The sequence below is a fragment of the Hypomesus nipponensis genome, chromosome 22 (genome assembly GCF_054491055.1).
Source record: "Hypomesus nipponensis isolate SF chromosome 22, ASM5449105v1, whole genome shotgun sequence".
NCBI lineage: Eukaryota > Metazoa > Chordata > Actinopteri > Osmeriformes > Osmeridae > Hypomesus > Hypomesus nipponensis.
This window is the reverse complement of record NC_140382.1, coordinates 9,395,193-9,407,564: the sequence shown is the minus strand read 5'-3', so window position 1 is coordinate 9,407,564 and position 12,372 is coordinate 9,395,193. Positions and strand designations below refer to the sequence as shown.

At 41.3% G+C, this 12,372-nt stretch overlaps 2 protein-coding genes across 5 annotated transcripts in view; one reads left to right on the top strand and one right to left on the bottom strand.

Moving 5' to 3' along the window:
• ptpn13 (protein tyrosine phosphatase non-receptor type 13) overlaps window positions 1-3,451 on the bottom strand; it is a 38,616-nt gene extending 35,165 nt beyond the window's left edge. Inside the window, 2 exon segments of the mRNA XM_084687144.1 lie at window positions 112-231; window positions 3,326-3,451. Of these exon segments, the coding sequence (XP_084543270.1) occupies window positions 112-226 (115 nt within the window). The 5' untranslated portion in view covers window positions 227-231; window positions 3,326-3,451.
• A 2,597-nt stretch (window positions 3,452-6,048) lies between these two features.
• mapk10 (mitogen-activated protein kinase 10) overlaps window positions 6,049-12,372 on the top strand; it is a 28,336-nt gene continuing 22,012 nt past the window's right edge. For all 4 annotated transcript variants that reach the window (XM_084686366.1, XM_084686365.1, XM_084686367.1 and 1 more), the window contains exon 1: window positions 6,049-6,302. In XM_084686366.1, coding sequence (XP_084542492.1) covers window positions 6,300-6,302 — 3 coding nt within the window. In that variant the 5' untranslated portion in view covers window positions 6,049-6,299. The remainder of the gene's footprint in view (window positions 6,303-12,372) is intronic.

Genomic DNA, 12,372 nt, shown 5'->3' with positions numbered 1-12,372 from the left:
CATAACTGCTTCAAGAAATTACATCTTTGAAATTGCTGAGAGAGAGAGAGAACAATGTTTTTTCACGTCTATGTTTTGATGTTCGTCTGTAGAGCTGCATTATTCCCATACCTCGGCGGAAGAGCTCCTGAAGACTCTCTGCACTCTGACTGAGCACCGCCCAAACCTCCTCCTCCTGCAGTGGACCCCCTCGCACCTCCAGAGCTTCAGCCAGGGACACGTGCATCTTCCCTGGGGGGGGGGGGGACAATGTCACACACATTACAGATAGGTACACGTGCCGTGACATGAAACCAGATTCATGATAGATAGATAGATAGAGAGAGAGGAATCAAAACAGTATTTAGATGCATCTCCTGTGTTATTCATGGATGACTCATCCACAAAAGCTCAATAGAGGGAAAGTCCAGGGCTATCCAACCTTGTACCTGTAGAGCTATCCTTCTGTTTGCTTTCCCAGCTATCCTCCTCTAGTTTACAACTAACCTGTTTGAGCATGTCGATCAGCTAATTAATCAGATGTGCCAAATTAGGGTCTGAAGAACAACCTTCAGAGACAGGGTTGGACAGCCCTGCTGTAGTAACAAACATAATGCTACCACTGACATCTGCAGCATACTTTGTGTTTCGTTACACAGAGACAAGTCACAACAGGCTGTGCTGGAGAGAAACCTTTTATTCAGCTCATTTGGCCTTCTGAGTTAAGATGTACACGTGATCTCCAAGTACTTGCTTTCCTCAAGCAACTAACACCACTCATTTACAATCTTTAAAAAATCTACAATTTATATGAATTTGAAACACCTTACTGGGAAAAGTTTTTTGTCCAAACTGACACTTTTGCGTATTTTGGATTTGGGGAATTAAATTATTAGGGGGGGGGGGGGGGGTTTAGCTTGCAATAGGACACATCCAGCCCTCTGGGCTCAAACCCCTGGTCATGGAAGGCACACAGCTGCTGTGCTGTGGCTTTGTCACCATTTAAATCCTCCCAATCCCACTGCGACGTGATGCAACAGAAGCATAGGAAGCCCTGGGTTTAAAGGATTAAAATTGACTAAGCAAAAAAACCATCACCACCTAAATAGTTGCTGTGACTCTCACATTTCAATAAAAGTGTGGAGTCAGACACTCTGGTGGTGTCTGTGTGCGCATCATGGTTAGAGATACGGGATGGGTCCAGCCAGGCTTGAGGGCTGCCATCCAAACTTGTCTACACAGGGTCGTCCTTCTGATGTGAAACATTATGACAATCTGGCGTGCACATTCCAATCCTGAAAATGTTGCTGTGCGACAAGAAAGAAAACTCACTCTCCATCACAATCGACATCTCGTGGGAACATTTTGGGGATGGGCCGTACATTTGGGAGTTAATAAGATAGCATTTTATACGTATTTATGCAGGAATGCAGGCATGTTAAATACTTTGGTCAATGGGAAGCTGGGGAAAGTGGGTTACTACCAGTCCAGCTCATTGCACAATAGAATGGGGTAGTGAGATCTGCCATGGGGGAAGACCTTCGTTTGATTGTTTTGTGGCTCTTGTTTTTTCAATAGAGGCCTACAGTGGAATGTTTTTATCCTCTTTGAGGGCTGCTGTGGTGGCCAGCTCTTCTCCCATTGGTCCATGATACTGCTCATTATTTTGGGGCACGGGTGGAGGGAGGGGTCGGGGAATCAGCGGCCCAAAAGAGACAGCCTCCACAGCCGAGGAGAGAAACGCTGGTTTTCTTCACCCAAAAAATGGACGTAGTTTGTTCAAAGGTGTTCGCCATCGGTCTGGTCTGATTCCAGGAGAATAGCTTAATCCTTAAAACGGGATAGTTCTCTCTACCCAGTCCCTAGCTGTTTTTTGTTGCGTTTTGTTTTTGTTTTGTTTTTTTGGGGGGGGGGGGCAATCGCCGCCGCATTTATCAACCATGAAACAAACTCAAATATAATTTTCAAGAGAAACACTGAGAAATGTTCTCTGATGTACAGCATGTACTCAACTTGAAACAGTACAATTAAGCACCAAACACAGACAACTTGTGTATAAATACTTGTCCAAGCTGTCCAATTATATACATAACATCTTAGTGGAATTATGAAAGTTTTCAACCCTATAAATCAAACATCTGAAAACAAGCTGCTTCCTTTTCCATGTCAATTTGAGGTGAACATCTTTCTGAGGAATTCCAGGAACACTCGCAAACTTCAAGGGAACCAGAACAGAACTCAAAAAACGTATTTGCTTCAAACTGAAAACACACAAGACGTAGGCTACCGTTTAAGTTACCGGTTCACACCCTTGCAATGTCACGGGATGCCGAGTATGCTGAATATCTCAGACCTTCCTGCAGTTAGATGATTACTGCTAAGTTGAGAGCAGTTAGAGGGAGCCCAGTGACAACTCAACATACATTGTGGTTTAATTCTATGTTTCATATTTCCTCCTATTTACCTCCTAATATTTTACAAATGCAAATCCCAAACTAGTTTAAAATAGTAGGTGCAACTATAGACTACACCAGTATAGTTCTGCTCCCAGTGCTTCACTATAGACTAGAGTAGTTGGCCTATCCTCGGTATTAGGCCTATCCTCAATGGTACAACTATAGACTGCAGTTAGTAGGCTTACTGATCAAGTAGGATAGTCCTGTAAAGACAAATGTTGCATCAATCTGAAGGTTTAATTATATTAACTGCCTGTGTGACTCAAAAGAGTTAAAGAATAGGAACCTTTATGTTCTGGAATATCAGAAATGTCAATCATTGTACCATTATCTATGCTAGCAATAACATTAAGGAGTGTTTTTAGGACTGTTCATAATAAAATGCAGCACAGCTTGGTTGAGAGACTGTTCTTGATTGCATACAGGAATGGCCTGCAATGACTGCTCATCCTCAATTCTGCTGTCTATTTAACACATGTGTAGATCCAAGGAAATCCTAGGCACTGTACAAATGTAGGACAGGTTATTTGCTAAATTCCTATTAAGGCCGGGAAAACAAGTTTGTTCCATCCTGTGACATCGCGTGGGCAACATATTTCCTGCAGCGGTAACCTTGTTGCAACACACATTCCTGGCAATTGCTTGCTTGAGCACATTTCAGTCTGCGTACCCCTGATGTATAAAAAATTCTCAGTATCTTGTAATCTCATTGGATGAAACTGCCTTTATTCTCACGTAGTTGAGAAAAACCTGTGGTTATTGTCGAAAACAAAGCTTGTTAACGTCTTGTGAGATGCTAGTCGAATTAGCCGTTTCAGTGAACTCGAAACAAAGCTGTTCAAAGTTTCAGAATAATACCTCAAATCTATATGGTAAAATAGTAAACTTACCAGTCAAATGATGAGACTTATGAAACTGAACGAAAGATATCTGCACTCCAATTTCACTACAGAAGTGTAAAGTAACGAGACTGCGCGTCACCCCATCCACAATAGAACATCTTGAAGTTGACTGCGGCTGAGCTGTCGAATAGGCAACAGGTTTGTCTCTCGAGGTCCTAATCGAGTACAAAAAAATCCCACAAAACAATGAAGTAGTTTTTATAATCCATGTAATGAAACCATTTGGAAATAAGTAATAAATTGTAGCGCTAAAAATATATCAAAACTGTCGCGGGATTATGTGCGGCTTTCAGTTTGCTCGGGATCAGCCTAGTAACCATTGCTCCTGAGAAGCATTCTTTTCCCCCTCCCTTTGCACATCTCGGGGTTGACTGGGAGTAACCAGACACCTTATTCCTACTGTTCATTGGCTCATTGCAGGGGGACCGGCATGTATGCAACCAGGCGTCTCTATAGTAACCCACAACTGGGAGGAAAACTGTAACCTATGGGCTACACATGGACAGTACTATAGTAACTCGTATTTAATTTTGACATGGTAGACGCACTCACAGATCCTAATATTAATATGAATCTTCATCTCCCCCTCATAAACATAAACGAAAATAGTATCTCACTCTCTACCATGCACTTTTAAAAACACCTAATGATCATGGTAACCCTAATTAGGATACAGGCCCTCTGTAATTGCCGTTCCTGGTAAATTCAGACTGGTATAAAAAAAAGAATGAAAAAAGGTTGGAGCCCCCCAGTTAACATTTCCCCACTCATGACTAACCAGAGAAAAACGACGTTACACACCACAAATACTGGGGTCTGGAAAGACTAAATGGCACACTGGACTGTTTTTTCCTAAGCCTCCACATTTTTCTCTTTTAGAAACATAAGCCTCAGAAGCTGCAGTGGCTACTCTACAGTAGACCACTAGCTACATTCTTGTTTCAAGCTCCAGGAAACACACGGCACAGGGTAGCTTTCTGTTTTGCAGTGAGGGAGAAACTTCTACACCAGCCACAGTGTGGTCCAGGTCGTATGGATAGGATAGGTTACTAACGGTGCTTTCAGACTGTATTACAGCGTTTCAGGACAGTAAGGAAGATGGTCAGGGTTTTGGCATCGGACATGTAGGTTAGTACTTGCAAATCATTAAACCATGGTCAGTGTTTAAAGGACACACCTAAACATATTAACTTGACTGTTCTACTATTCCCTTATGTTAACTAACTGTTAACTGCCAAAATATGTTTCTTTAGTGTCCTGCTTTGATATCAAGCAAAAGAATAAATAAAAAGAGAAAAAGTTCTCACTTCTCATACAGTTGTATATGTTGGCTGGAACATGTTAAGTATGTTGAGTGTGCAAGTGACACCACCTCAATCCTTTTGTTGTTTGGGAGTCAGATCACTATCCAGTCAGGAAGTCATTCACTGCAGAGTACTTCCTTCCTTTTTTTGTTACCTTCCTTTCAGATCATGCCTTGTTTTGCCTTGCCTTGCTGCAGGGAAATGTTTGGTCTGTCTCACGTTTATAGATCACCCTCTAGTGGTTTGTGAACCTCCTTGCATGTATCAGTTGTGTGTCTCTGTATGCCTGTTCTTCAGACTTTATGAATAATCTGAAAACAATGCATAGGGATAACTTCCAAATCCTAATCGACTAAATAAAGACCAGATTTCTGGCCTTCTTCAGAAGGTTCCACTTCCACCCATGGCCTCGACCAGCCTTGCTTGAGGGGGACATCATGTAGGCTCTGGTGTATCCAAGGGGTGGCAGCTGCCACTCCAGCTAAAAATCCTTGCCACCCCAATCTCTAAAATCGCTAAAACATTTGTTTTCAATTCCATAATAGTAGTATTCATTCAAAAATAAAATAATTATTATTGGCATTATTTCAGCCACATTTCCATGCCACCCTACAACTACCTCCTGCCACCCCCTTGCCACACCATGTGAACATGTCTAGATGCACCCCTGCAGGCTAATCATATCAAAGATATGCATCAGGGAATGTTCCCGTGCTCTCATCTCTACAGTCAACTCCAGGATTAATGGCACCCGTCGGCAAAGATGAGTAAACAATGTGATGTTGTGTTGCCGTTAGTCCTCCAAATGCCCTGGGAACCTTCTTAAGACACATGGGATCATGAATTACATGAAATACTAGGACATTTTAAATCTGAATAGGGCTGCCTACAGGGAACTATAAAACTGTGTTGTCGTTGGATAATTGTGGCAGTGGCATACATGGTTTACACATTTTTTCCAATGTGACATTAAGCTGAATCACAAAAAAGTGACCTTTTACTCATCTTTGCCATGGGGTGCCAATAATTCTGGAGTTCACGTATGTCCAGTTGTCTTTACATAATTTGTTGTTTTTCCATGTAATCTTTTTAAAGTAGCAGCCTATGGATTGTAGGCTTTGTATATTGCATAAAAACAATTATTACTCAACACAGGCCTAGCATAGGGTCAGCAGTGCTGGTAAGATCAAAACGGCTGGCATTTTTTGTCATCTTCCAGCTCGCAGCGCCCGCATCCACTCGCAGATTCCTTGCCACTGTCCGCACCAGGAGGACGGTGCAGGATGCGTGAGAGGCTTCAACACACCCCTCCCTTACTGGCCCTATGGTGCTTTCTGGGCTTTGACGTCACATGTGCTCCTTTTGGTTGCTATAGCAACAGATTTCCCTAACCCCCTTCCTCTTTTCTCCCTCTCCTCTGGTAGGTCCACGATGGTACATCCAGCATCTTGCAGCACAATGGTTGCAAGGCGGTAAAGCAGGAGTGATTCAGCATCGCAATCTCAGTTACAGTCCATATCTACTACTCTATTTTTTTCTCGCTCGTTTTGTCGGTTTTCTCCATCTTGACATTTATATTCCGCCAATGATAATGTCTCCCGTCGGAATGTTTTGAACAGGACTGTCATCGCACTGGGATCGTCGTTAGCTGGCACGGAATGGTAGGTCGGAGGTTGATGTTGATGCGGGAGCCTACTGAAGGGTGGGGTGATGCATATTGATTGGAGGGAAGGTTAATGAAGTCGACTGATAAAGATGCAACTGTGGAGAGGGACGTTGGCAATAACAAGCCCCTTTTTATATTCAATTCCGTTGATTGTTAGTTAAGTAGCCTACTAGATAGGTAATTGAAAAGTATTATCTTGGATTCGAATGTTTTTAGTCGACTACAGTATGTTGTTGTCCATCAATGCAGATGTTTTTTTCCTCTCAATTGCATGCTCGTCTAGGTGCACTGTAATGACCTTACGTATCTTATCTTACGTTACCGTTTTTTAGAATATAAAAAATAAAACTAACAAACATTGCTGGTGAATAATGGTCGTTAGTCCAGTTTATATTATTTTAGAATCAAGTGCCGTATTTTTCACATAGTTGACAGCGATTCACATATTTCATGTTGAAAAACACAGTTTGCATAATAACAAACCGTTCAAACCGTTCACTCAATGTTGGCCCCTGACGTAGCCTACATAGATGCACTTGCATGCATTACCTGAGTGATGGAAATTGGTTTAGCCTAGTTATGTTGATCTGATCTATAATAGTTCATACTATATCTATGTGATTTCCTGTCAAGGGATTAGCCAAAAACACTTGCAGGTGGCAGCTGCACACCTTGTGGTTTAAGATTTTAAGCCATTTATAAACCATGCCATTGGCATTTGTACATATTATGACACATACCAGTAAAGATAAAAAGTTTTTTTTCTTCTTTTTCTCTCTCTACCTTCTCTGCCAGGTACAAGGAATACATTAGATTAAGAAGGCAACTTTCAGCATGATACGTGTATAAAAATTCAATATTCTTCACTGAAAATTTTTCAATTTTCAGTAAAGAGCTCTGTATTTAATCTGAAAGATACAAATGTGTAGTTAAGTAAGGTTTTGTTGATCATTTGTATAGAAATACTGTATAATATATACAGTATAGGCCAATAGTGTTCAAAGACTGCTGTGCTACTGTAAGTGTGCTATGATGCTAGACATGGACCAAAACCCCATTGCATTCAAGGACGCGAAGAAAAAGGTTTTAGAGACAGCAACCTTGTGAGCTGAATTATTGAACAGGCCCTTGTGCATGTTGAAGAACGTGCTGCAGGGAAAACTCACTGTTATCATTGGTTGAATTGTGTTATCGAAAGACATCCATAACATTAATGTCAATATGTTTTTCTAATGTAGGCTCAATAACTAGTTAATATGTGTAAACTAAAAAGGTTTCCGATTTTAAGTTTCAATCCTTCTAGTTGTTTCAAATGAGTTTAGGCTACACAAGCCATATCAATCCATTCTGAGGTTTACTGTTGGTTTAGATTAAATATTGGTAAACTAAATCATTGGCATTGATTTTGAGGTTACCAACCCTGCTCCCATTTTCAGTGGAAATGTTCTGCCACTGATGCCATTAATTCATAATAGCATTCATTCAAATACAGTAGCCCTGTGCGGTTGGAATATAGAAGCCTACATTGTTTTGGCAATTTGACACCCCGGTTAGCATTAGATGGCCTGGAGTAAAAAATTGTCTATGGTGTTGTGAAATTGTCTCGAATTCAAAGGATTGGAAACAAGATGGTAAGACAAACAAACACTGATTTTGTAAGGGATGTGGCAGGGTGTTCCAATAATTCTAACGGAACAACAGTACTCTGTGTGTAGGCCTACCTCCGTCTGGCTAACTTCTAGGAGTTGTCTTGTTTCTACTGTAAAGAGGACACTCATGAGTCTCATTGCTTCTCCAACATGCAATGCTAAAACTGATGTCACAATACTGCCACTACATTTCTGTGTCTCCATTTTGAATCACAAAAGGAGAAAACAAGTATTCTCATCTGTCATAGTCATCCAACCAATCACCTTCCAGCTTCCAAACAGCCAATATATGAGAGATTGACATGATCAATTTCTGTGAGTTTGGAGGTTCCAGTGTTGGCATCTTTCCTACCATATGACGGATGGTGCCCCTATTTGGCGTTTGTTATGGGGACTTGGAATGACTCGGTGCCCATTAGAGGCACATAATTGCTCAGCCAGGGAGTAGGGAAGCCTGAGGCAGTATCAGCCAATCGGCCAAACCAAGAATGGCTCCCTCTCTCTTTCTCTCTCATTTTTCTCTCTATTTCTCTCTGTCTCTTTCTCTCTCTGCCCTGCCGTCCCCCTCTAGCTCTTGCTCTGCCAGCCTATTTGACGGCCTTATCAGGGGTCTGGACACACTGCCCCTTCAGCGGCTTGGTCAGAGATGGTTGGGCAAATGGGGCTTTCATGACCAGCCATGGAATGGTTTGTCTCCTACATTTTTGTAGGATGTGGGCTTTTTTCTATTATAGTGCTGGGTATTTATAATGAACATTTTGGCTACGAAAATGTAGCCCAAGTTCTTACCTTGTTTTTACAGTTAAGCATTTTTGTACAGATGAAGCAAGATGTGGTCTCCTGTATTTTCCCTCATGTAGCCGTTTGTCCTAACTACAGCACTGATTGCTACAGCTGACAACTCCAGCAATATGCCCTGCAGTGAGCTACTGTACAGTTACATAAAAGGATTTGATCTGTGCTGCATGTTTATATTTTTTATAGTGGGCTGAGTAACTAAGCTTGTCATTGTGTAGTTGGTTCTGCCCAGTTCCCTGGATCAGCAGCACATCTGCACATCGGCCTGTCAAAGGATTTAACAGGCTTCTTTAATCCTGACAGGGAATTTAGACATTCCGGTAGAACATAATGAAATGATTTGTGCCTAAAGGATTTTTGTTTTCATATTCATTTGTTTTTAAGGTATCAATTTTGTTTTATAATCCAAACTCCAGTACTTTAGATAAGATCATCTCCCATTGTGAAACATACACTACTACAGATGGATTCAATATTGAAATGAGGTCAATTAGGCTTTTGGGATGTAAAACTGGATGAATGAGCGTAGAGCAGCATCAAAAGCTCTTAGCTGAGAAGATTTCAAAGGTTGTTTCAGAAGCCAGAGACAAACAGCAGCAGAGATGTTTCTAAAATTCATATCCACTGTTCATTCATGAAAGGTACCTTTGAAAAGGAGAGGCAACACAGCATTAGATGAAATCACCAGAAGTCTAATAGCCTCACAGTGTACCTTAGTTATACCAGTGCTAATTTGTAACATCCATTTGATTGTTTGTGTGGGTGTGTAAGGCATGGCTTAATAAGCTGCTCAGCGGTCACTGTGGGATGTCTAAGTCCTGGCATCTATGGGATTGTGTTTCAGCCTGATTACAGCTGAGAAAAATAGAGTGAGTCCAGTCACCATATCAATGCATGTTCCGCATCTAGGCCTCAAAAAACTGCAGCATCAGCAGTGCTGGTTTCCATCCTGCAATAGCATCCGTCACAGGGAGTTGAACAGTGGGGTGAAAGAGAAAGATGGAGAAAGAAAATGTAGACACAGTTAATGTGTCGATATTGAGGTTGCATTTCACGTATGCTCCATAGGATGGGAGTGTATGGCTCAGGGAGTCGCTGTTGTTTTCTGGCCTGGGCTTTGGGCCTTCAGCCCCTGAGCCCAGGTGGAGGCTGGACTGGAAGGAGGGCTGAGTACTGCAGGAGACACTAAGCTGCTGAACCTTGCAGTCGCAGTGAAATAGAATGGGAGGGGGAGGGGAAGGAGAGTTTGAGGGAGGTAGGGGATGAGGGAGCGCGAGAGGGAGGCAGAAGTGAGGGAGGGACAAAAAAGAGGCAGAGATGAGGAATTACAGGCTATCTGTAGCAATATGGATAAAGGGATGGAGAGAAGAGATAGAGGGGAGGATTCACTGACATATTTATGTGATGCATGTAAGCTGCCTGAAAGACAGACTCTGGTGTCAGGCAGATAAAAGGAAAGGTAGAAGAGAGGAAACGTAGTGTACAGTAAAGCTTTTGCCACTTTGGCATTGCTGTTGTATACCCGCCGTGTACAGTGCCATATATTTGGAAAAGAGACAAGTAGTCATTACTCAACAAATGGAAGGAAGATACAATAATATCAAACCTAAACATGTGAGAATTATAGTGCACACACACTACATTTGACAACTGTAGCCTCTCACCAAGTCTCCGTTCTGTGAACAGACCTGTTTGATGTCCATGTTTATTATCGTTTCAGACCATATTTCAAACTGAACAGCATACAACCCAATTAGCCTCCACCTCAACAGTCCCTGCGGATGCCATTAAAGCCCAAGTATCTTCTATATAGCTGGAGGTGAATGAGGAGGTGGTGTCTGTCACGCCTAGTAGAGGTGGTGACATTGACCTTTACACCTGTCTAACATAAGATGGGAGACAGCTGGAAATAGATGTGTTATGAATGCAAGATGGATGCAGGCTCTATTGTGACAGCCAATTGTTGCTTACCTCACAAACAGATTTAAAGCTAATGCAGTCATTTTGCTTTTGTGGAAAAAAATATTTATTAATCATCAACTGAATTTAGCAGATGTTGTCATGTTTAATTCATACTAATCCTAACTCTGTTGCCAATGCTGAGAGGGGTTGTGGTGCAGGGAACAGTTACACAATGTCCTGCTCCCATCCTCCCCTGTTGGGGGTCACTTCCTGTACAATGACCCACTCTGAATATCAACAACCTGGGATCATCAGGGACTTCTGCACGCCCTTAAAACACCAAGATGCAGCTCACTGCTTTCGTCACCAGCCTGCTAATTGTGAATACAGTTGTATCTGTCCTGCTTAAGCCAATATATGGTTGCGTCGAATAGCATTGCATTTTGTTGTGAGGAATTAAAGTTTTGCTGCATCAACAAAGGCCATCTTTTGAAAATATATGGTTGTTTATTAGATGTAGGTAATTCAACATCATGATTCCAAATAGTTGGATACATTACAGAGCTGTGGTCTTAATACGTGGATCACACATATTTAATATAATTGGTAGACCAGATAACTGTAACCCCCCCCCCCCTCCCCCAATCCCATTTAATCATGTGAGGTATTCCCCTGGATTAAATTCTCAGGGATTACACTCTTTGTTGAGGACATAAGTTGACACCATGGCCATTCACAGGCACTTTGGTGCCTTCTGCTGACAGATGAGTCTGGATAATCTAATGACAGGTTCTTATTTTTATTTATTTATTTACTTCAAATATTACAATAATAATACAGTTGGGGTACAAGACCAATTGGGTAGACTATAGGATACACAATGCAACAGATGACACACAAGTACATACATAACATACATAACATGGTACAGACTTCTGCAACTTCTAAGATATTTGTTTTATGTCTATAATTGTATCATTATTATAATCTATTGACTGCAGTAGAGTTTGACTGGTGACCACACAATAATCCAAACAGCTAAATGGTTTCATCTCTCTATGGACTATTTATTATGGTCCAAAGTCTTGAATATGCTGTTTTAGAAAAATTGGTTGATTAGGCCTAATTTGAGGAAATCAGCAAGTGTATAAAAAAAAAGTGTTGTAATGTAATGAGATACTGTGGTGGTAAAGGCAGTCATTGGTGGTAAAGGCATTGTAACATATCCAGCTCTAGTGAGTTTGCTTGGAGAGCTTTCAAAATCGGGAGGGCTTCTTGGTTTCCACAGGTTGGGCCTGTCATTGGTTGAGCTCTACAATGACTAAGAAGAAAAATCCACAAAGTAGTTGTTTGATCATTTTGTAGAATTAAGGCTTGTCACAGACTAATCTGAGGTTGTTGAATCCAAGTATGTTTTTACTGGATTAACCTTTCACCCAATGTAGCCTCGACTACTCAAAAAAAATACCTAATGATTGGTAAGGATGATAAATGGATATTTGATGTCTGACTTACACAAGTGAGGTCTTACTCAGTGCAACATGATGCACTCAACATTGGGTTTCTGAAATGATTTGCAGGATTTGTAAATGTAGATTTGTAGACAACCGCAACAAAGAATGTGAATTTATTGATGTAAATTAGGTTAATGAGGCAATATAATTGAAGTACTTATTTTTAAAAGAGCATGCTGGGTTATTATGTATGATTAAAAAA